The sequence below is a fragment of the Vanacampus margaritifer genome, chromosome 8, assembly GCF_051991255.1.
Source record: "Vanacampus margaritifer isolate UIUO_Vmar chromosome 8, RoL_Vmar_1.0, whole genome shotgun sequence".
NCBI lineage: Eukaryota > Metazoa > Chordata > Actinopteri > Syngnathiformes > Syngnathidae > Vanacampus > Vanacampus margaritifer.
In genome coordinates this window covers 4,413,020-4,436,311 of record NC_135439.1, presented here as the reverse complement: position 1 = coordinate 4,436,311, position 23,292 = coordinate 4,413,020, and the positions used below count along the sequence as shown (strand labels likewise).

Sequence of the window (23,292 nt, the reverse complement as noted above, 5' to 3'; positions counted from 1 at the left end):
TCCGGAGCCACTTTCGAATGAGCCTGACCACTGGACTACAGTAAGGGTGTGCCGAAAAATAAATTCGGATAAGAATTGCGATTCTCATTTAGTACGAATCAGAATCGATTTTAAATGTCCCAAAATTGATTTTATTGAAATTATTATATACTGTTTTGCCCTTGTTTGTGTGTGCCTTTATTAGGAGCACTGCTTGTATTGTACTCGATTTGGCCACTTAGGGGCAGTGTGGTTCTGCGCATTCTGATATGCTGTTAAGTTGTAGCCACATTAGAGAGTAGAAGGAAAAAGTCATGATCAAGTTATGCCAATAAAAGTTTTTTTTTTTTGCAGTGTAGGAAGAGCATATGCTGGTGAGTAATGTTAAGATCTTTCTCTGTATACATTCCTATTTTCCTATTTTTTCCTGTTTTGTATGAATAAAAGTGATGATAAAAGTGCCGTGCATAGCGCGCTAATTAGCCAGTCAGACTGGAGCAGATCATGTCGATTTTTTGCACATCTATAAATTGAAGCAGAAATCATTGTCATTTTGAATCGAAAATCGATTCGGAATAGAATCGCAGACCCACAAATCGGAATCGAATCGTGAGACAGTCAAACATTCCCGCCCCTAAACTACAGCACATGCTTCAACAACAACAAAAAAAGTCATAATGTTCTAAGACAAAACTTCATTTTTCAAGAGACAGTCATTATGTTACGACAGAGAAAAGTCGTACATTTGTAATATTACAAGAAAAATCCTAATGTTATGAGGGAAATGTGTCAATTTGTGGAGGAATTCAAAATGGGTTAAATTCACCTTCACCTGGCCATCAGTGTGGGTCTTAAACATAAGTGGCCAAAACGTGCCTAATTAAAATTAAGCCGCTCTAATAAACTAACCACCAGTTATGTGCAATGTGCTGCTTTCCATATCATGGCAATTTTATCGTCGTTATCGTGCCTATATGTGTCTTTTCCTAACCTCAACCAATTATTCCGTGACGGCGAATTGACATACACGTCAACACTAAAAAATGAACCCTCAGATCATTACTCAACTGTTAGCTCAGTAAATAAGACGTTAGTCTCCCCGCCAGATGATCCGGGTTCGAATCTCAGTTTTGTATTTTTACACTATTTAGCATGGCCGATAGAGGTTGCTAAACTACAAAACAGTACGTGACCCTTACTCGTCTTTTAGTGCAGCGTAAAACGACCGATATGGTCGCTAATGTTGGAGGACTTGTTGCTACGATGCTATTCTAAGATAAGATAAGATAAGATCCACTGATTGTCACACCCACCTAAGTGGGGCGAAATTCGTTCTCCGCATTTGACCCATCCCCTGAGGGAGCGGTGAGCAGCAGCAGCAGCCGCACTCGGGAATCCTATGGTGATCTAACCTCCCAATTCCAACCCTTATTGCGGAGTGTCAAGCAGAGCGGCAACGGGTCCCGTTTTTATAGTCTTTGGTATGACCCGGCCGGGAATTGAACCCACGACCTCCCAGTCTCAGGGCGGACACTGTACCACTAGGCCAATGAGCTGGGCTGAGCTATTCTATTATCCTACTATGATATTATTTGCCAAAAATCTGCGGCAATAATCTGCCTGAATGATAATTGGTCTATCCCTAGTCAACTATTCAACTAGTTGGTTCAACCAACAAGACTTACAGACACACACAAATGTCACAATAGATCAAGAAAAACATAGCATGATATAAGAAAAAAAAAAGAAAAAGCATGATATAAGAAATTACATCACAGAGAAACAGGAAACGCTTTGAGGTGACATTATAACCACGTTCCAGTTTTTTTCATACCATTCTGGCCTTTTGAAAAAAAAACAACACGCTCACACATTCCTCTAACTCCTCTAACTCCTCCCTCTGATCAGCTCAGTGCCCTGTGAGTTGCTCCCTCTTTGCTCTGATCATCACGGTGGACGTCTTTAGTGGACGTGAACCAACTGAGAGACGACAGACATCCAGGTAGGCTTGATCCGAACCTTTTTTCCAATCATAAATAGCGAAGTCGGTATCATATCGAGGCCCCAGTTAGAAGATAAATTCAATTCTTGCCCTGATGTTACCACCAAGGAATGTCCTGTTTACAAAGAACGATTTTGTCGATTAGCCTGCTGACATCCTGCCAGGCTGTGAGTTTTTCCGATTCTCTTCAGCTCCTCTCTTCACATTTTCCCACTCCAAAACGGTCTCTTACCCGTTTAAAGGTATAAGTTGTGCTAAGATGACCCATGAACGGTTAACCTGCACGCACACAGGATGCCTTTCGGAGGAGGGAACAAGTGTGGCTGCTGCCAGAAGACGGTCTACTTTGCGGAGGAAGTGCAATGCGAGGGGAAGAGCTGGCACAAATCCTGCTTCCTGTGCAGTAAGTCCGTCCGTTATGACATGAGAGCTGTCAAGTGTCGGCGTGGAACGCGCAGGATTTCTGCCAAGCAAATGTTTGGGTTGACACGTCCTTATTTGGATGTGCTGGAAACATGTGACAAAGTTGTCCTTTTATGGAAGGGGAAGGCGCACACGCTCGCCCCCGAGCAAAGTGTTTATCTGTGACGCACATTCGCTTATAATGTCACGCGCCAGAATTGGGATATTCGCAAGCTTGGCATTTAAACAGGGGTGTGTAGACTTTTGTGATGCGCCATTTGAAATCAATGTTAAAAATATGAATCTGGCACTTGGACCTGCAGTTTTTGAAACATTTCCACTCCCCTCTCGTTGGAAGTGGTGTGCAAGAAGAACTTGGACAGCACGACGGTGGCCGTGCACGTGGACGAGATCTACTGCAAGTCGTGCTACGGCAAGAAGTACGGGCCGAAAGGCTACGGCTTCGGCGGGGGAGCGGGAACCCTCAGCATGGACACGGGAGAGGGTCTCGGCATTAAGCTTCCAGTGTAAGACGAAAACCTACTCCATTTATTTTCATGTAGTGAATAAAATCCGATTACGTAAAGCCATTTTTGGGACGAGAAAGTCAAAAAAAAGGTGTGAGGTAGACAAAGTTGAAATGATATTACGTTATACGTTATTACGTATAAGTTTCTTATAAGTGCCGGCGGCCATTTTGTCACTTGCTGTCAACTGAAAAGGTCATCACAGTTGCTCGGGTAACGACCAATCACGGCCCAGCTTCAGAAAACAGGTGAGACGTGATTGGTTGTTGCCTTAGTGATGTCGTTTTCAGTTGACAGCAAGTGACAAAATGGCCGCCCCCTGAGATAGATCAATTTGCTGCTTAACTCATATTCCACAAACACCATATTAACCAGAATATCGTGCTTACACTAGTGAGGCTGCATATGCATGTAATCTTAATTATGGGACTGCTGAAAGCAGCACATATTACTCTCCACCCTAGAAAATCCCGAGATTTTTCCGCAAAAATGCGGCCCGTACCGTAGATCGCACCGGGACAAATGAGGTATCAAACGATGCGGCTCGATCTGACTCGGTGTGGCATTACTTTTCTAGGAATTCCGAGTTACCATGGCGACGCAATTCCACAAAAACTCCCGAAAAACTCCCATAGGAAATTAATGGAGAAAGGGGGAACAAATTACAGATCAAGCACCTTTTTCCAAGACACCCTGCGCATGCATACGTTATCCGACCGATACGAATTTTAGCTCATTTTGTAGGAATTTTTCCTATCTTTAGCTCAGTGTCGAAATCTTTTTTAAGGAATGTAAGCTCTCCCCTCTGTGCGGGTTCAAAGACAGTGAGCAAGCAGCAGACAAATAGCCTTCTCCCATTGTTGTGTATTGCAAGTGCCAGAGTGGAGCAATTAACTTTAGTGGCGGGAACAAATAAATGTACTTCCAAAAGTTTCACTTCAACTCGTCACCATGGCCACAATCTTTGCTCACTAGACATCAAATTCTCACATTTTGTAGTCACGAGTGTCTTCTTTCAGACAAACTAACTTTTATTTGGCTAAGGTGTCATTTAGTACCTTTATTTTCACTTTAAGCTCGGACAAGTCGGACGAACTCGCCTATCTCTTCCATGTTAAATTCAGGCGCCTTTACCCCTGCATTTCTGATAAATCATAAGTTTTCAACCTGCTCTCATTTGGTCATTTTTCATCCGATTAAAAAAATGAGAACAAGCTCGTGTTCCCCAAACCCTTGCCGTTCTAACGAGCCATTTCTTGAATCTGTATCTCGAACCGTTAAGTCGTGAGAGGCTTTTGTTCAAGGGGTGCGTCTCTCATACAATCTCAATAGAATGTAGGGCGCGTGACGGCTCCAAGTCAAAAATGTGTGTGCGCTCTTAAAGTGACAGTTAGATATTTTTAGTTTCTGTTGATTATGGTTAACTTCCACATTTCTTGACCGATTTTTGTCGTTTAAATTTTAAACTCTTCAGCTCATTTACATTTTTTTAAATACATTTTCAGGGACAGTGAGATACTTTTAGTTGATGTTGATTATGGTTAACTTCCACATTTCTTGAGCGATTCCAGTCGTTTAAATTTTAAACTGTTCAGCTCATTTACAAGAGTCAGCAGTCCCATTCAAAATTTCGGCGGCAATTTTTCTAGTTTTATACTAATACCACAACATGTCTCAAGATTGTCATTTTAGGAGCATAAAATGCTAATATTACAAGAAAAACATAATATGACAGTGTATTTTCTTGACAGAGAAACTCCGCACCATCCTACCAATAACCCCAACGCCTCCAAGTTTGCCAAGAAAGCTGGCGGCTCCGATGTTTGCCCCCGCTGTGGCAAAACGGTGTACGCGGCCGAGAAGGCTATCGGGGCCGGCAACGTAATGAAATCTCTTAACGCTTTATGACATGAATGGACATTTTTTGGTCAACTATTTTGTTCTCTCCTCAGTCGTGGCATAAAGGTTGCTTCCGTTGCGCTAACTGCGGCAAAGGCTTGGAGTCCACCACGGTGGCAGACAGAGACGGCGAAATCTTCTGTAAAGGTAATACGGCGCTGTAAGGCTAAGCTAGCCATAAATGTGACGATGAAAGATTTGAAGCGCTCCTTCTCATTGGTCTGCTGTGTGTTTTGGCAGGTTGCTATGCCAAGAACTTTGGACCCAAGGGTTTTGGTTTTGGTCAGGGTGCGGGAGCTCTGGCTCATTCCCAGTGAAGTCCGAAGAAGCCTCAACCAAACTTGGTTTTGGCGACGTCGTCAACTGAGCTGCTTGTTTTCGTTCGTCACGCTACGCCAGCTGCAGCTACACTTAAAACTAAATATAACGATCGCCGATAATTTGAGTCATAGACGTTTTAAAATTAGAGACCGATGCCGATTGTTAGTAATGAAAGAGGCCGATAACTGATATTTGGAGCCGATATTCATTTTCAGTAAAAAGGGAGCAAAAAATATTGCTGTCAACATTTTTTTTTAAAACAAATGCCAATCTTGACTTTATTGTAATGCCTTAAAACATTTTTTCTGACTTTTCAAAATGTCGATTTTTTTAATCTTAGACAATAGAATTAATTTTAAATTTCTAAAAAAATGTTTAGGGAGCTCCCAAGGTTATCAGTATGTTTTAAAAAGTTAAATGAAAACTTACACAAGTAAATACTATAGCTCTCTATAAATATTGTTTTTTTCCCCTAAATTTAAAAATACTTAAAATCATCTCTAAAGTTAACTGAAAATTTTAATAAATAGTTCCCTGAGATTAAAAATGGTTTCAGATTTACCTTTTATCAGATGTCAGATTTATTTATTAATTTTTTTAAAGGCTGATACCGATATTCGTCAAAATGGCCAAAAAATGATCGGTCTATCCTTATTTCAAATTTTGGGGTAAATAATGAAGTCATGTTACAGTTTGATTGCTTTTAGTTGAACCTTTGAATTCAGCAAGACACACAAATAAAAATATGATATTGATAAATGAAAACGAAGTTTTACTAGTACGAGAGAACATTTGTAAAGTTTTAGGAGAAAATGTAAATATTTTAGGAAAAAACTGTACACTTAAGAGAGAAAAAAAAACGTCTTAATGGTAAAAAAAAATTGCCACTTATCAAAAAAAAAACGTTTTTTATTTATTTTTACAAAAAGCCATTACATTACCACGAAACACTCAGGAATTAACCACAAATTTATTTTTCAATAATTTTTTTTTTAAGATTCCCAAAACACAATTGCTTTTGAAACATATACTAAATGTCATTTTGTAAGATTCTAAAGTACTGTAGTGATTAATGGTGACTTTTTTTTCTAAGTTTAAAAATTTTTTTCCTCTAAAGAAATACATTCACCCTCATGATATTATGATTTAGCCCTTGTTCATATCATTGATATTTTCTTTTTTTTAAATGGCCGTAATACTCAAACGTACAGAAAATATGCTAACAGATTAGCCTCATTACTAATACAGTACAGTACACAAATACTAGCTCTTATATTGCTTATTTGTTTGGAATTCTTCACTGGCCGCATGTGCATGATTAGAATAAAAGTTAACATAAAGAGGTCAGCAGCTTCGACGAGCGCGCTTGTACATCATGAAATGTGACGTTGCGGCCTCTTTTTGTACCTCGAATGCCAGCTTGGCGACACGCAAAATAAACATCATGTATCTGCGTCAATGTCGCCCGTTTTATTCTTGACGGCAGCCGTGTGTGTGTGTGTGTGTGTGTGGTCTTGTTTTTGTCACATGGTGGGGCCAATATTTCGGGATGTCCCCATTTTGGCGGGGCCACACAAGCTCAGACCTCTTTTTGAGGGTCAAGACTTGATTTTAGAGTTTCGGTTTGAATTGGGTTCTGGTTGAGGTTAGGGTAAGGAACGCGGGTAGGTAATCATTTTTGATGGTTGTGGTTAGAGGGGAGGGGCTAGGAAATGCGTTATGTCAATGAGATGTCCCCACGATGATACAAAGACAAACGTGTGTGTGCGCGCGCTTGTGTGTATTCAAATCGAGCGAAAGAGGCGGGACAAAAGGCGGGTGAGGGATAAATATCGCTTCTGCGTCCTCCTCGCATCACTTGCTGTCTCGCTTCATCTTCTCACAGAGGTACGTAAGGCCGAACAACTCTTTTGTGCTTGAAGTCATGATTTACGCTGACATTTGATGAATTTAATAGGACGTTTTATGCAGAATGTTTGTTAGTCTCACAATATTTTATTCAGCAACTTTTTTGCTTGTTTTTAGTTACATTTCATTGTGACGATAGGTTTGGAGATTGCATAATGAAGTGTATGGTTATAGTAAATAGTAACATTGTTATATGCTGTTGTCTATCCGTCTTAGAATTGTTCCGCAATGGCTGCCATGTTGTTGTGTCATGTCTGCCATCACTTGGCTGTTTTTGGCTAAGGCAAGAATGCAAAGAGCACTACAAGAGGGGTGCGTACAAGGGATGTTGCTGTCAGTCGACAGATTGATGTTCCCCAACAGGCCCTTTTTTTTTTTTTACAACTATGACATGCTAATGCGGGCTAAGCATACGCATAAAACAAACAAACGTATCGCACGTACGATAAGATCCGCGCGTGAGTAATTCAATAAATCCCCGGCGAGGGGGGGGGGGGGGGGCGTTCCATTCTGGGAAAGGCCAGACGCTCATCAATGCGCTGGAATGTTTCTGCGGTGGAAATTGTATTAAGATCCTTTGGGGGGCCCCCAAAAGGTGTTATTTTTGTCTTTCAGGGTCAACTGGGATTGCCAAGATGCCTGAGAAAGTGTAAGTGTTGTGTTTGTCGTCTCTCATCGGTGTTTATTTTCAGAGCGTGATTAGGAAACGCAATCAGCGCGATGACACTAATGCCGTTGTTTGTTTGCGATGATTCCATGACAGGCCCGAGGTAAGACTTTCGACGACGTGTTCAATATGTTCAACCACACTCATCATCCCGCACCCCCCCCCCCTCCCGCGGTGTGCCCTATTGTTTCCTGTAGAGGAAATCCAAGATCTCAGCTTCTCGCAAGCTCATGCTGAAGGTGAGGGTTCGGTGTTCGGTGATGTGTGTGCAAACATGGAGGGAGGCGAGCATTTCTGTCATTATGCTGCAGAGCTTGATGGTGGCCAAAGCCAAAGAGGATTTGGAACAAGAGCTGGTGGAGAAAGAGAAGGAGAAGGAAAAGTACCTGGAGGAGAAGGCGCCGCTGTTAAACATCAACTCAATGAGCTTGGAGGAGTTACAGGTACGAGGGCCGGGTTTTAAAAATTGAATAATCGATATTGAATTGATTTTCCTTTATGAGCCTGATATTGATCTATAAAACCATGAATCGATTGTTTTAATGTCGTTTTTCCCATGAATTCATTAAAAAAATAGCATTTTAAAGGCACATTTTTTTTGGATCTTAAAATCAAATAATCGAATCGATTTTCCTTTGTGAGCCTGATATCGATTTAAAATATCATGAATCGATTATTTTAACATCTAGTTTTTTCATAAGAAAATAGAATTTTTTAAAGGCTATTTTTTTGTATCTTACCGTCTCCTTGAAATTTATCGTTCACGCGAATTTAAAAGTATTTTCTTACATTAATGGATGCCCTGACTTATTGCATTTTAAGACCATTCATAATGTTTATTTATAATTATTGAATTGTTTTACCAGTTACTGCCGCCACAAAATTTAATTAGGAATTTGTTTGTGGAGTTTTTAAACGTGCTCTTGCTCTTTAAGAAGAATTGATGTTCCGTAATTATTCAATATCAATTCAATTGAAGCGAATCGAATCGGGACAAATCAAAATCAAATCAAACTGAACCCATGTGAATCGAAATCGAATTGATTGAGGAAATTTTAATCAATACCCAGCCCTAACAAGTACACTACTTGATTGTTCAATAACACTTTTCCATTGATTGGTTCTAGTCAAAGAGAGACAAAAATTCTTGCCATGTTTGTGTTGTCCATGGTTCAATTTTGGTAGCAATCACACACTTTTTCCAGGAATAGTTTGTGGCATGGCTTCTTGAGACTATTTTCTACAAGTCAAATTTGAATCAGTTCTGTATCATCTATCGCTGTGAATTTGTAGTTAAAGTTTGGAAGCAATCTGACATCATCTCAAAGACAAGTTTCAATTTGAAGGACGCCTTGAAATGGTACAAATGCCCTTAAAATTGCAGCATGAAAGCAAAATGACAGATTTTTTTTGCGTCTTCTGCGACATGGGCTCTTAAGACTATTTTCTGCCTGTACTTAATGCCAGACATGTCAAACGAGTCCCGAGTGAAATTGGCTTCAGGGGCTGGATTTTGGAGTGTTATTATTTAAAGTCGTCAAACTATCCTGCTCCACCCACACACAAATGAAAACTCCAATTCTTAGCAATCTTCCATTAACCGTCTGTAGAAAATGCAAATACAAATATACTTTTTTTTCCTGATGAAAGAATAATAATCTTTCTTTTGGTGGGTTCCGTGTTTTTATAGCAATAGAACACAATATTCTGTGGGCCTTGCAAAATAAGTCAAAATCCTGTAAAACAGCCGGGAGCGAAGGGGGTTGCTTTATTGAAAATAGCTGGGAGTGAATGAGTTACGCTAGAAATACTTAGTTTCATGTTTGATAGGGTCAACAAGCTCCACCCAAATTCAGTGACAAAAACTGAAAATCGTGACAATTCTGTGTCGGCCACCTGCCAACTATAATTGGTTGAAATTTGGTAGCAATCAGACAAAATCCCTAACAGGAGATTGACTTTGGCCCTCTTGGCCCAAAAACGGCAATTCAAGTATCCATGTAGTGACGTTTTTGTAATGTTTACGTAGAAACTATGTGAAGAACTACACTCCAAAATCGACGTCGTGGATGAGGAGCGGTACGACATCGAGGCCAAAGTCACGCACAACACCCGAGAGGTAAAAATCACACGGACGATACCGATAGTGATCCGTTGGTACAAAGTTCTTCCTCTGTGGGGTTTAGATCAAAGACCTGAACATCAAAGTTCTGGACCTACGAGGGAAGTTCAAGCGACCCAACCTCCGGCGGGTGAGGGTCTCGGCCGACGCCATCCTGCGCTCGCTGCTGGGCTCCAAGCACAAAGTGTCCCTGGACCTGCGAGCCAACCTCAAGTCGGTCAAGAAGGAAGACACGGAGAAGGTCGGTCGGTGTGCAGGAACAGGAAGGCGGCGTGAAAAAAATTTCCCAAGATGACTGTGTGTGTCTTTTTTTTAGGAGAAGACGGCGGAGGTGGGCGACTGGAGGAAGAACGTGGAGGCCATGTCGGGCATGGAAGGCCGCAAGAAGATGTTTGACGCTCAGTCTCCTGCTCAGTAGATCTTGGCACACAAGAAACCATCTCCCTTCATTTCAGTCCAGCAGAAGGCAACATCGAAAGAAACTCAGATTATTTGTCAGCACTTTCTTTAGTGTGTTCTCTGTCGTTGCCAATATAATAAACACGCAACACAAACTGAGTATGTTTTGTGTTTTATGGCAAGTCAAAGACAAAAAAACTCCAGTTTAAATAGTGTTATCTGTCTGTCTAGTATTATGGAGGACTAAAACTGCCAAAAATAAAAACATAAATACTAAATAAATGAATAAAAGAGAACATAAAAATGGATGGAAAAAATGTAAATATATATATATAGAAATAACAACAAAATATATATGAATAAATAAATAAGAGTAAAAATAAAATAAATAAGTATAAAAATAAATGTTGAAATAAATATATAAATAGAATTAAATAACAAATATTTTTGTAATCCCGTTTTCAAAATAAATATGAATATAAAAATAAATGTTGAAATAAATGCAAAAATAAATATATAATTAGAATTACATTATTTAAAATTTTTAATCTATTTTTTTTAATTAATTTTTACTTGTATTTATTTATTCAGGGATATCTGTATTTTGTTGTTTTTATTTTCCTTTATATTTAGTTTTGTATTTAATTTTGGGCAAGAGTCTGTCAGTTTTCACTTTGACCACATGGGGGCGATGTCAATCAGTGTAATTCATGCAGTCGTACTAGTATTTGGACAGAGAAAAGGGATTCTTGTTATTTTGGAAGAACAGAAGAACGCTCCTGTGTTTCTTTTAAAGTCTTACATTTTTTTGCTTCGCAATCTTTTTTTATTTTTTTTATTTATTTATTTTTACTTCGAGCGGGGTTCGTACCCATCACCTCCGGTGCGGTATCTCAACACTTGCCACTCAGCTAAAGTTCTGTGGCACCGTCACAGCCAGTGCGTAGTTTGCGAGCCACGGAAAACGTTGGAGTGTACTCTGCTGCACAACGAAAAACGGACAATTTCAAACCCGCCCGGGAAGAATGTAATAAAGTGAATATCTCCCTGTAAAACAGACTAATTCCTCACAAAATCAAGCTAGCAACAGTAATGCAAAACATCATGTAAAGTGTAACAGCCAGTTAATCGAAGCACATCCACAAAGTCTTGTACCATTCGTTGTAAAAAGTACGAATAATTCTGTCCCTTACTTTGCAGATGATCCGGTATCTTAGGCGTTGGTCTCCCATCCTTCAAAAGCTGACGTTTTTCCCTCAAAAGAAAGGCGTGAAAATAGTTTTACATTCTCCAGAATGGCGTCGTCTTACCGGCTTGCTATACACTACGTGTGTTTTGAATTCACGAATGCACTGTGCGAACGTACGTAGCGTTGCTACTGGGAAACTGACTACGCATGCGCGAACTGGGCTGGGAAAAGCACAGTAGCGGAGTGCCTTCAGGAGGATCATTTTTGCAGCATTTTTGGCTGCAGGCCAGATGAAGTAATGAGTCATTTTTAATTGAGGTCTGAAAATCACCAAATGTTGTCACTTTTAAACCTATAGGCAGTGTAGGCTTTCTGAAATGAAAGAAATGATTTAAATAGAAAAAGCCAAAGGGTTTCAATTTTCAATTGGATCATGGCTCCACTTTTGGTAGTGGTTACACAACCGTGGCACCCGTTCAGGAGCCAAGGCCACAATAAAAGTCTTGCAAATCAAAGAAGCCCCCGAGAGCCCGCCAGAGTACGTTTACACATCTCACTAAGCCCACCTTCTAATCCCCTCTCATAGTGTCTGCGTCCAGGTTTTTTGCAGTGTAAAAATAGTCAAAGCATGTCCAGTGAGAATGTACATTTTAATGCCCGCCGCCATCTGTTTGCAGGTATGTGCCCGCCGCCATTGTGCCGCCATGTGATCCAGGCCCGGTTTAAAAGCTCACCCGGGGTGGGGCGGGGGGGGGACAGCGTGGAGCGTTCCCCACTCCTCCACATCTTCCGTAGCGTCTGGTGAGTCTACTGTTGTTGTTTTTCCTGATTCTTTTTTTCAGCATAAAATTAATTTTTGGTCTTCTTCTTAAAGGTACAGTTGCTTTGTGGTGCAATATGTCGGACAGTGAGGAGGCCTCGTACGAGTGAGTACATAACAAGATGGCGCTGCTGCAATGACATGATGGAGACGTGGGTGACTAATGTATTGTTTTTGTTGTGTGTGTGTGTCTGTGTGTTTTCTTGCAGGGAGCACCGTAAGTCAATTGACAAATACTTTGGGTTACATAATACAAAAAGATGAATGTTCTTAGCTTGATAGCAGAATTGCCATTTTTGAATATTTTCTGAAAACATGAAAAAAAAATCGACAAACAGTCGAGAGTGGATTAACATGACCTGGATAACTGAAAATCTACACGCACATTAAGAAATACACAATTATGCTAATTATGCTAGTAGGCTAACGGCTTGAATAAATGACGATCATAAATGTCATGTTGAGTATATGAGAAATGCAAATTACATACATTAAAATATATGTATTTATAGACTTTAAATTGACATTTTGTGATAATATATGCAGTATGGATTATTTTATCAAATTAAATTACAAATTGTTCAAATACTCTATTTATTTACATTTGTATAACATTTAAAATATACATACATATAATACTTATACACACATACAGTATATAATTCTAAATGTCATTCAAGGGTAATGTTACAAATTTCTATTTGTTAGAATTGTTTCATGCATGTATTTACATATTTTATTTTAAATGATTTAATACGGTCTCAATTTTTACTCAACCAATTAAAAAATGCAGCAAAAATAAAATCATTGAATAGAACAAAAACTATAATAAATTGTTAAATAACCCATTTATATCATTCAGTTTTATATAATTAAAATAAAATTTTCATTTTACCAAAATTAATGAACAAATGTCAGTGTATAGAAAATAGTTTTAATATGTAATGAAGAATTGCTATACTATTATGATCATCAGAAATAATTGATATCAATATTCTTAGCTGTCATTAGTGTAAGAATATTAGCACTCATTATAATAATAATTATAATTATTATTATTATGTATTTCAGATAATGTATATGATAAAAACAGCCATGTAATGTGGTGTCACGCATTTAGCTCCTATGCCATCAAGTCCCATTTGCAACTTCCATTCTCATCACATGCTTTAACCTTCTTGAGCTACTCGGCGACGTGCTGTTGTTTGCTGTGCAGCCACCAGGGGGCGTTGGGAGGCGCTAAAGCTCAGCCCTCCAGTCGGCGGCTTGTGTTTTTCCTGCCACTTGATTTGCCGCTTCACGCGCTTAAACCCGATGCTTAGCGCGCCGAGTGCTAAGCCGCCGGCTTCCCTGTGCTCCTTTTTGCTCTTTTGTATTTTTGTCCTGCTGCCACCGTACGGGCAGCTGTGCCTGTCCACCGTGTTGACCTTTATCCCCTGCTGGATGTGCATCTTCTTGGTTTTCAGCCTCCATGTTACATACTTACAGTACTGCCATTTTGATTGATGTTTTGGGTTCGGTTAAAAGTGCATTGCAAATAAAATGGGACTTGGCTTAAGCCTGTTAGCTTATAAGGTAGTTGGTGAATAGCACCTCACATTCCTAAGCCCCAAAGGACCTGCTAGGGTATATTTTATTCACAAAATATCTGTTTAGATTTGTATTTGGTTTCGTCTTTGCCTCTGCTTGTATATTTCCTGTGCATTATATACAACATACACATACTTCCTGTACTCAAAAGACCAAAAATTCCTTATGAACTGAGCATGTGCAGAACACAAACCAATGTTGTGTTCAATTGAGGTAATCTCGATATGCATTTATATGACCAAATATTTGGGTTTTTAAAACTGGAATATGAGCATATTGGGGTTTTTTTTGGCGCGTGGCCTGGCATATTCAGAATATTTGCAGATTTTTTTTTATCATTTAATTTTGGCAACAGAATTATTTTTCATTTTAAAGGGACGTGTAGAGATTAATTGCAAAAAAGTAAAATAAAACTGCACAGTTGGAACTTTAAAATCAGCGCTTCTTTTTCTTACCACAACTAATCTGCCCCACTGGATGCTTTATGGTGTTTTTTTTTTTTTTTTTTGGTCCACACACTACAAAACCTGAACTATTTCCCAGACTTCTAGTCTGGAAAGGCACAATAGCCACCTTCATTCGCACCATGCACCTCCATTGATGTCGAAGAGATAGGATTACCCTCCCCCCACTCGGACCCACAGCCACACTATCGTGGACAGGCTGAGTGGTTATCATCACCAAATAATCACATCGATGCTGCTTTGTTTGCTGCTAACGCTTCATGCTTGCTTTGCACAGAAGAAGCGCAAGAGGAGGTGGAGATTGCAGAGGAGGAGGAGGTAGATGGAGGTAGTTACGCTTTGGGCAGCTTTTATTGCTTGTAACACAACAATGCAGCCACGCCTGTCATTAGCGGTGCGCGTGCACATGGATGTGTTCCGTCTCGTCGTAAAAAAAATATGTCAGACACAAAAAAAAAAATTAAAGACAGGAGTAGCTTTCACTTTTACGACATGCATTGAAGAATGGATTGAAACGACAAACTTTGTGTAATACGTGCCAATTAAAATGATCTAAATACGTATATTATTTTGCTTTTTACATGTACACAAAAGTTAATAATTGCATTAAAGCTCAGATGTTATTTAACTTGTCCACATGCTAAAAAAAAAGTTCTCAGATGTGTAAAAAAAAACATTGACTTTGGATCTAATATTTTTGCTGTCCCTAAATCAGCAGAAAAATACGGAAGCGTATTGCAATCACTTGGGGAAAAAAAAGTCCTGTTTTCTGACAAATTTTTGGGGGGACCTTTGTTTTTTTGAGTATTTTTTTCTGTTTTATTGAATATTTTTTCACTATTTTTTTGAGTAAGTTTTTTTCTGTTTAAAAAAAAATATTTTCCTCTGTTTTTCTGAATATTTGTTTTCTGTTTTTCTGAGTAATTTCCCCGTTTTATAAAATAATTATTTTTCTGAATATTTTTTTGAAGGCTTTTCCCCTCAGAGATTAGAGAACAAACCACAATACAGTATACGCATTAATTCCTTTGAGAGCCAGTAAGTAAACATTGCCATCTTATTGCATATGGAGGTATGCGCGAAAGTGTCTGCTTCTGCTATTAGCGAGTCTGCAACAAGTCACTTGAAGTTCAGAGGTAAAAAAATATATATATACTTTTATAAAAATAATTTTTCCCTGTTTTTTAAAATAATTTTTTCCCCTATTTTTCTGAGTATTTTTATCTCCTGTTTTTCTGAATATTTTTTGGACAGAAAAAAAATCACTAAAACCGAAAAAATTATTCTGAAAAACAGAAAATGAAAAAAAAAATGCTCAAAAAAACAAAGCTCCCCCCAAAAATTAGTAAAAAAAAAGCTGGAGTTTTTTTTTTTTTCTCAAATGAATGCAATACGCTTCTGAAGAAAAACGCCCCGTTCAATCCACTGTCTTCTCAAAGACTCGGCTGAAGGAAGCAACCACTTGTTCCTGAAAGTTGTTTCTCCATTGCTCTCCACCGCGCATTAGCAGCCAGCTTCTCGAATTTCTGTGGGCGTGACAAACCTTTACCAGAGGCGTTTTCACTAACCCGAGGCGGAGGGGTCGAGTGCGCTTCCGTGACTTAGTGACGTCAAACGGTTACGGAAGTTTAAGGAGGAGGAGAAAGCTAAAGAAGTCGCAGGCTGACTTTTTTTTCATACCTGATTGGATTGTAGACAATCCGGGGATGCATATTATTGATAGAAAACCCCATTAAAGTGCTTTTAAGAAAGGCCTATCTTTATACTGCCCCCCAGTGGGCAAGGCCGGCACACCAGAAGGAGCAACACAATGAAACAGAGTAGTATTAACATTTAAAAAAAAAAATCTTCTTACTCTATATTTTTATAAAGTAGTCTGTAGACTACTTTAAATATATTATATATAAATAATAATAAAATAAATATATATTTATATTATATTACAGAGTGTTATTATTGCTATTATTAAAACATTATAGAAATATTAAACGAAATTTAAAAAAAAAACTGAAAATACATCACAAAAGAACAAATAAATGCATCATCCTCCCTCTCCATCTTTGATTTTGCATCTATCTATTTTGGCATGAATGACATGTGAGTTATTTTTAATTACCGTCACACACACACACACACACACACACACACACACACACACACACACACCTTCATTCCATCATCGCTGACAGCACTTGCCCACATGGCAGCTGCCTCTTTTTTTCCTTTTGTGTCACTCAACTGTTGCCTTTCCACTCGATCAACTGGAAAAACCTCTTTGCTTCAAAGTGGAACACTTGCAAGTCGCACTCAAAAAGCGACCGTAGCCATTCCAAATGGTAGGCACTCACAAGGCCAAATCATTAGGCACACCGGCACAATCTTAATGACGTTCAACATGAAAGTCAGATTCAAAAAAATTCAATTGTCTTCCATTTTTTGTCATTTGTGAATCTCCATTCTTACCTTCTTATAATTGGTAAAAAAACAAAAAATGATGTACTCAAAATACAAATAGAATCTAATGACCTATTTCCCCCAAAAGTGATTAGCAACAAAATCTATAAACTTGACCACATCTCTAGTCACTATTCTCCCCCAAAAAGTGTCAAAGTTCGCCTATTGGATATTTTTCACTGTGGGAGGCACTTCATCACCCAGATTCAATTGATTTTGCGCATTAGCGTATAGACGATCAATGCATGTGGCCAACTCATTAATAAGCATGATTTGAGTGGGACCGCACCGTACGCCAGTTTTTAACCCGAGTGTTTTCGTGATGTTCACTAGATGGCGGCGACGAGCAAGACGAAGGTAAGGAGCACTGACAGATAGATAACACACATGATGTCTTTTTATTTTTATTGATGATACTCCTTTTTTTTTTGCAATTTTTTTGCACGTAAAAGAGGCCAAGAGGAAGTCGAGGTAAGAGATGATGCGTTTTATTCAATTAATTTTTTTTTAACTCATTCACATGCCAATGACGGCTATTGACGTCAAAAATTCATTTGAACTATTTCTATTAGTTTAAAATGTTTTCCCACTTTTGTTAACAAGAGTATGAAAACCTAGATTTTTTAAATTCTATTATAACAGATATAAAATTTGTGATTAATCGTGAGTTAACTAGTGAAGTCATGCGATTAATTATGATTAAAAATTGTAATCGCCTGGCGCCCCTAATTTTTCATACATTTTTTAAATTTTATTTTTTTTAAAGATTATAAATTTTTAAAAAATTTTTTTTTTTGTTTTGTTTTAAAAAGAAAAGATTATTAAAAATTAGGGGCATCAGGCAATTAAAATTTGTAATCGTAATTAATCGCATGACTTCACTAGTTAACTCATGATTAATCACAAATTTTATAGCTGTTCTAGATGTACAAAAAAATTCTAGGTTTTCATACTCTTGGAAAAAAAAAGTTAAACTAATAGAAATAGTTAAAATACATTTTTTAAACTCTATATATATATATATATATATATATATATATATATATATATATATATATATATATATATATATATATTTTTTTTTTTAATGATTTTAATTTGTGGTCAGGCCTGGTTTTGTTCCCTGTTTGTCTGCTCCCAAAATCCCAGATGGTGAAATAGTGGACTTTGACGTGAGTTGAACATTCTTATGGCTTTTTGATAATGACCCTCAATTTGGTTGATCATCTCTATCGCTATGATTGATTGATTGGCTGACGTCATCTTTCAGGACATCCACCGCAAACGTATGGAGAAAGACCTGACGGAGCTCCAGACGCTGATCGAGGATCACTTTGACAAGCGCAAGATAGAGGAAGAGGAGCTCCTCGGCCTCACCGACCGCATCGTGAGGCTCCCCCCGACGCCATCGGGTGACATCGTCAACCGGCGACACGCTTCCTTCCACCTGTCTCCCTTTGTGACTCTTTAGGAGAAGCGCAGGTCCGAGAGAGCCGAGCAGATGAAGATCAGAGCGGAAAGGGAAAAAGAACGACAGAACAAAATGGCCGTAAGTCCAGTCCGTCGCAGTCTGCGTCTCGGTTGATGTTTTTCTTAATAGGGTTTGGTTTTGAAAGTTTAAAAAAAAAAGCAATTACTGTATTATCAGTGTTGTAGTTTTATGGTATTCTGACAAAGAAGAACTCACTAGTAACTTTTTTTTTTTAATTATCTATATGAGCATGTTGTATTTATTACCTAATATAGTGACTAATTTCAATTAACTCTTTCACTGCCATTGACGGCTATAGACGTCAAAAATTCATTTAAACTATTTCTATTAGTTAAAAAAAAAAAATCCCACTTTCGTTAACAAGAGTATGAAAACCTATAAACATTTTTTTTATTGTATATTTAGAACAGATTAATCGTAAACTTGCAAAATGTTTCATCTAATCTGGTCCTTAGAATAGTTAACGCATTTACTGCCATTGACGTCTATAAACGTAAAAAAAAAAATCATTTGAACTATTTCTATTAGTTTAACATCTTTTCCCACATTTTGTTAACAAGAGTATGAAAAACTAGACATTTTTTGAATAATCTTTTTTTTTTTTTTAAGAGAAGATTATTAAAAATTAGGGGCGTCAGGCGATTATTTTTTTTTAAAATTGTAATTAATCGCATGACTTCAATAGTTAACTCACGGTTAATCACAAATTTTCCATCTGTTCTAAATGTACAATAAAAAAAATCCTAGGTTTTCATACTCTTGTTAACAAAAGTGGGAAAAATAATAAACTCATAGAAATAGTTAAAATGAGTCTATAGCCGTCAATGGCAGTGTAACTGCACATCCACTACAGTAGGTGGCAGTGTCGCTTTAACAAAAAATAACCGAGAAGCACTGATGTACTCAAGACTGGCTTGTTGCATTTTGTACCTTATAAACTGACAGCTGCATGTTTCTTGTTCACAATCTTAAAAAAAAAAAAAAAATCAAATCTCATCTAAATTAACTCAGTGAGTAAAACAAACAGATTTTCTATTTTCTCAGGAAGAGAAAGCAAGGAAGGAGGAAGAAGAGGCCAAGAAGAAAGCCAACGATGACGCCAGGAAGAAGATGATCCTGAGCAACCTGAGCTTCATCGGCTACAAAGTAAGACGATATCATCATATCCCGTATTTAGATGTATTTAACTCTTTCACTGCCATTGACGGTTATAGACGTCAAAAATTCATTTGAACTATTTCTATTAGTTTAACGTTTTTTCCCACTTTTTTTTTTAACAAGAAAACCTATATTTTTATTTATTGTACATTTACAACAGATATACAATTTGTGATTAATCGTGAGTTAACTTGTAAAGTCATGCAATTGATTACGATTTTAATCGCCAGACGCTCCAAATTTTTTTTTTGTAATTAATCGCATGACTTCAATAGTTAACTCACAATTAATCATAAATGTTATATCTGTTCTAAATGTACAACATTTTTTTTTCTAGGTTTTCATACTCTTGTTAACCAAAAGCGGAAAAAGTGTTAAACTAATAGAAATAATTCAAATGAATTTTTTGACGTCAATAGCCGTCAATGGCAGTGAACGAGTTAAGTGTTCTTGATATCTCGTTTGGGTTCCGACAGACGCAAACGGGAGCCAAGCGACAAACGGAGCGAGAGAAGAAGCGGAAGATCCTCAACGACCGGCGCAAGGAATTAAACATTGATCACCTGAGGGAGGACAAACTCAGGTGCGGATCTGGAAATCAATCATTCCATCGGTCGGGCAATTGATCGATCGATCCATGTACGTATGTATATATCTATGCAGGGAAAAGGCCAATGAACTGATGGATTGGATGCAGCAGCTGGAGGCGGAGAAGTTCGAACTTCAGTACAAATACATGAAGCAGAAATATGAGGTGACTCGATGACACTGAAACATTTTAATGTTACAGCAGCTACATTTTGCAGCCACCCACTGATCAATGCTGATACAGTCGTGCCTTGAGATGCGAGTGGCCCAACTTGCGAGTTTTTCCACATACGAGTCGTTGTACAATTATATAATATGCATCTTCATATATGCGTTAATCTTTATCCTCTGTGAGGATCTGCGATGACCTGACCCTCCATGAACGGATGTGTCTATCTGGTCTTATACTGCCCCCAGGTGGCCAAGGCGGGTACAGCAACATTGTTTTTATTATTTTCAATTCTATTTAATTATGCAATTGTTTGTTGTCACAAGGTGCTATTTTGCCATGTAAAAACACAATACAATCTTGTTGTTGTTTTTTGGATGGCTGGAACGGAAAAATGGCATCTCCATTCATTTCAATGGGGAAAGATGATTTGAGGTACGAGTGATTTGAGTTACGAGGTCACGGAACAAATTATACTCAAATCATAATAAATTCAATAGTATGTAGTTTTTTTTGTACCTAATACAATGACAAAACTGCTCAATTTTGTGCCTTATTGACAAATTTGCGCCATTTGTGTTAAATAATAAAATGAAATTAATCGACTTATCGGCTGTATGTTGTATGTAATAAACAAACTATAATTCATTGTGGATTTTGTGTCAGATAAGCAGAATATTTGTAAATTATTATTGACTTATTTACTCTATTTTGTGCCAAACGTAACTTGCCACTATGATGTATTTTGCAACCTCTTTTAACTCATTCACTGCCATTGACGGCTATAGACGTCAAAAATTTATTTGAACTATTTCTATAAGTTACATTTTTTTTTCCTACTTTTGTTAAGAGTATGAAAACCTAGAAAAAAATAGTGTACATTTACAACAGATGTAAATTTATGATTAATTGTGAGTTAACTATTGAAGTCATGCAATTAATTACATTTAAGAATTTTAATCGCCTGACAAGATTTAAAAAAAAAGAAAGAAAAGATTATTAAAAATTAGGAGCGTCGGGCGATTACAATTTTTAATCGTAGCTAAACGCATGACTTCACTAGTTAACTCACGATTAATCACAAATTTTATATCTGTTCTAAATGTAAAATTTAAAAAAATCTAGGTTTTCATACTCTTGTTAACAAGTAGGAAAACATTTTTAAACTATTAATCGAAATAGTTAAAATGAATTTTGTGAATGAGTTAATTATCTACAATTGGAACCTAATTAATTGCGTAGAAATGTGCATTTTGTTACATATTGACAGCCAGTATCTAATAAACGTAAGTGGCCCATTTGTAGGATTTTGTATTTGCTGTTTTGTTACACATAAATTTTCAACCCCTCAAAAAAAAAAATATATTTTTTTTAAATCAATGGTCTAGGACACATTTCCTACCCTTTTTATTCCTAACAAGTGGCCAAGTTTGTTGCATTTTGAACCTAATAACTGACTAGCACTTTGTACCATACAACTGGCCAATCTTTTGTACCTAGTAAATGGATGTTTGCTTTGTTAAGACCTGACTCACGTTTACCTGCACACACGCAGGTGACTGTGCTGAGGAACCGCGTCACCGACCATCAGAAAATGTAAGTACGGTCAAAATTGCTGCTTTCCTCACAAATAATCAACAATGACAGATGCGCAATGGGCCAATACGTCCAAATAAACAGTGTGGGGCTCTTAACAAGACCCCTTAGCAGCTGCGAGGGTCAGCTGCCAGCATGCTAAGTGGGCTACACGGGGTGTGGGGTGGGGGGGGGGGGGGGGGCTTACGTAAGACAACAAGGTGCTTCAAGTGAGGTTGTGTGACAAACACAAGCATAGCTAGAGGGGTAGCGGACGTCCCAAAGGGGTGACGGAGGGATGAGGTACAACAGCTGAGAGGTCTTAAGTGCAACACGATCATTTGGTGACCCCAACGCCATCTAAATCACGCTGGATTCCCCCTCGGACCACTCATAACACCGCCTGCTTAGATCATTGAGTCATTGTTGGATATGAACAAGCGTGTTAGCTAAAAACGACAGCTTCTTCAAGTTGTTAGCCACTAACTGTTAACAACAGTGAATGCATGCGTTCACTCCTGAATAAAAATAACCACAAACAACGATTTAACATGTTAGCTAGCTGGGCTGTTCTTCTTCCTGGTCATTTGTTGCTGGGCAGAATTGATGCGGCATTAAAAAACAACAACAATAACAACAAAACGTGTGCTCCAAAGCTATCAAAGACTGGGACATTGACAACAATGTTTACTTCGCTCATTGAGTCATTGTTGGAACTGAACAAGAGCATTTGCTAAAAACAATACAGTACGTTGTTAGCCGCTAACCGCTAATAACAGTAAACCAAACAATGTATGCATTAACTCCTGTATAAACACAATTAGGCATACAAACCAACGATTAAAATGTTAGCTTGCTAGGAATAAACAAGAGTCTTTGCTAAAAACACTGATATGCTCATTCGGGTACTACTGGATATAAATGAGTCTTCACTAAACAAAAGCGGCTTATTAGCCGCTAACTGCTAACAGCAGTCAAGAGTGAATGTATGCATTCATGCTTATTTAAAGATGATTAAATATACAAATTAAATGTTAGCGAGCTAGCATATTTAGCATTGCTTGCTAGTTGCTTCACATTTGTGAGGTCGCTTGTTACTAGGCAGAATTTGTAGCGCACGCTGATCTGTCCTGATTTGCAATTTTTTTTCTCAGTTCAAAGAGCAAGCGAGGCCTGAGGAAGTAACAACAACAACAACAACAATACAGAGTCCTCCTTTCCTCACAAGTCTCCTTACTTTAAAAAAAAATCATAAATTATCTTCATGCTAGTCTGTGAAATAAAGTGCATGCATGAATAAAAGTGTCAAATGACATTGTTTGGTCTGCGTGTTTGTTGTGGGAATTAAAAGGTTCTAATGACATATCATCAAAACCATTACTATTAGTTATTATTGCTATTATGTAGCCACACCCATTCTTAACTAGTGCCAAAAAGGTTTTGTTCTGATGTCTGCTGCACTTTAACTCACTTGTTGGATGTTGTAATGATTAAACGGATTACTTTGTTACATTCAGTAGCTAACTAGATTGCTAAAAATAAAAATTAAAAATAAATAAGGGCCGTT

The 23,292-nt window shown here is 37.9% G+C and overlaps 4 protein-coding genes across 4 annotated transcripts in view; 3 read left to right on the top strand and 1 right to left on the bottom strand.

Moving 5' to 3' along the window:
- nav1b (neuron navigator 1b) overlaps positions 1-11,558 on the bottom strand; it is a 67,561-nt gene extending 56,003 nt beyond the window's left edge. The window contains exon 1 of the mRNA XM_077573140.1: positions 11,420-11,558. The gene's annotated coding sequence lies outside the window, so the exon portion shown is untranslated. The remainder of the gene's footprint in view (positions 1-11,419) is intronic.
- Positions 1,825-6,589, top strand: LOC144056374 (cysteine and glycine-rich protein 1-like). Its single transcript, XM_077573143.1, has 6 exons — positions 1,825-1,981; positions 2,275-2,384; positions 2,742-2,910; positions 4,662-4,791; positions 4,863-4,956; positions 5,050-6,589. The coding sequence occupies exons 2-6, from the start codon at positions 2,276-2,278 to the stop codon at positions 5,124-5,126; spliced, it is 579 nt and encodes a 192-aa protein (XP_077429269.1). The 5' UTR covers positions 1,825-1,981; position 2,275; the 3' UTR covers positions 5,127-6,589.
- LOC144056375 (troponin I, slow skeletal muscle-like) lies at positions 6,742-10,385 on the top strand. Its single transcript, XM_077573144.1, has 6 exons — positions 6,742-7,687; positions 7,802-7,944; positions 8,017-8,148; positions 9,735-9,824; positions 9,892-10,068; positions 10,144-10,385. Exons 2-6 carry the CDS (start codon positions 7,936-7,938, stop codon positions 10,243-10,245), a joined length of 510 nt encoding a protein of 169 aa, XP_077429270.1. The 5' UTR covers positions 6,742-7,687; positions 7,802-7,935; the 3' UTR covers positions 10,246-10,385.
- Positions 11,559-12,379: 821 nt separating the features above from the next.
- On the top strand, positions 12,380-23,049 carry LOC144056540 (troponin T, cardiac muscle-like). The gene is made up of 13 exons (XM_077573454.1): positions 12,380-12,387; positions 12,445-12,452; positions 14,567-14,617; positions 17,077-17,100; positions 17,196-17,214; positions 17,852-17,915; positions 18,014-18,130; positions 18,215-18,292; positions 19,280-19,381; positions 19,870-19,976; positions 20,057-20,147; positions 21,706-21,746; positions 22,880-23,049. The coding sequence occupies exons 1-13, from the start codon at positions 12,380-12,382 to the stop codon at positions 22,908-22,910; spliced, it is 741 nt and encodes a 246-aa protein (XP_077429580.1). The 3' UTR covers positions 22,911-23,049.
- The last annotated feature ends 243 nt before the right edge of the window (positions 23,050-23,292 follow it).

What these genes read in the sequence shown, in the direction of transcription:
- LOC144056374 (XM_077573143.1), top strand. Translation starts at nt 2,276, where the DNA reads ATGCCTTTCGGAGGAGGGAACAAGTGTGGCTGCTGCCAGAAGACGGTC. An exon ending in AGGCTATCGGGGCCGGCAAC is followed by an intron (nt 4,792 to 4,862) that starts GTAATGAAATCT and finishes TTCTCTCCTCAG; the next exon opens with TCGTGGCATAAAGGTTGCTT. An exon ending in CGGCGAAATCTTCTGTAAAG is followed by an intron (nt 4,957 to 5,049) that starts GTAATACGGCGC and finishes GTGTTTTGGCAG; the next exon opens with GTTGCTATGCCAAGAACTTT.
- LOC144056375 (XM_077573144.1), top strand. An exon ending in TGAGCTTGGAGGAGTTACAG is followed by an intron (nt 8,149 to 9,734) that starts GTACGAGGGCCG and finishes ATGTTTACGTAG; the next exon opens with AAACTATGTGAAGAACTACA. An exon ending in AGAAGGAAGACACGGAGAAG is followed by an intron (nt 10,069 to 10,143) that starts GTCGGTCGGTGT and finishes TCTTTTTTTTAG; the next exon opens with GAGAAGACGGCGGAGGTGGG.
- LOC144056540 (XM_077573454.1), top strand. An exon ending in AACGACAGAACAAAATGGCC is followed by an intron (nt 18,293 to 19,279) that starts GTAAGTCCAGTC and finishes CTATTTTCTCAG; the next exon opens with GAAGAGAAAGCAAGGAAGGA. An exon ending in CTGAGGGAGGACAAACTCAG is followed by an intron (nt 19,977 to 20,056) that starts GTGCGGATCTGG and finishes ATATCTATGCAG; the next exon opens with GGAAAAGGCCAATGAACTGA.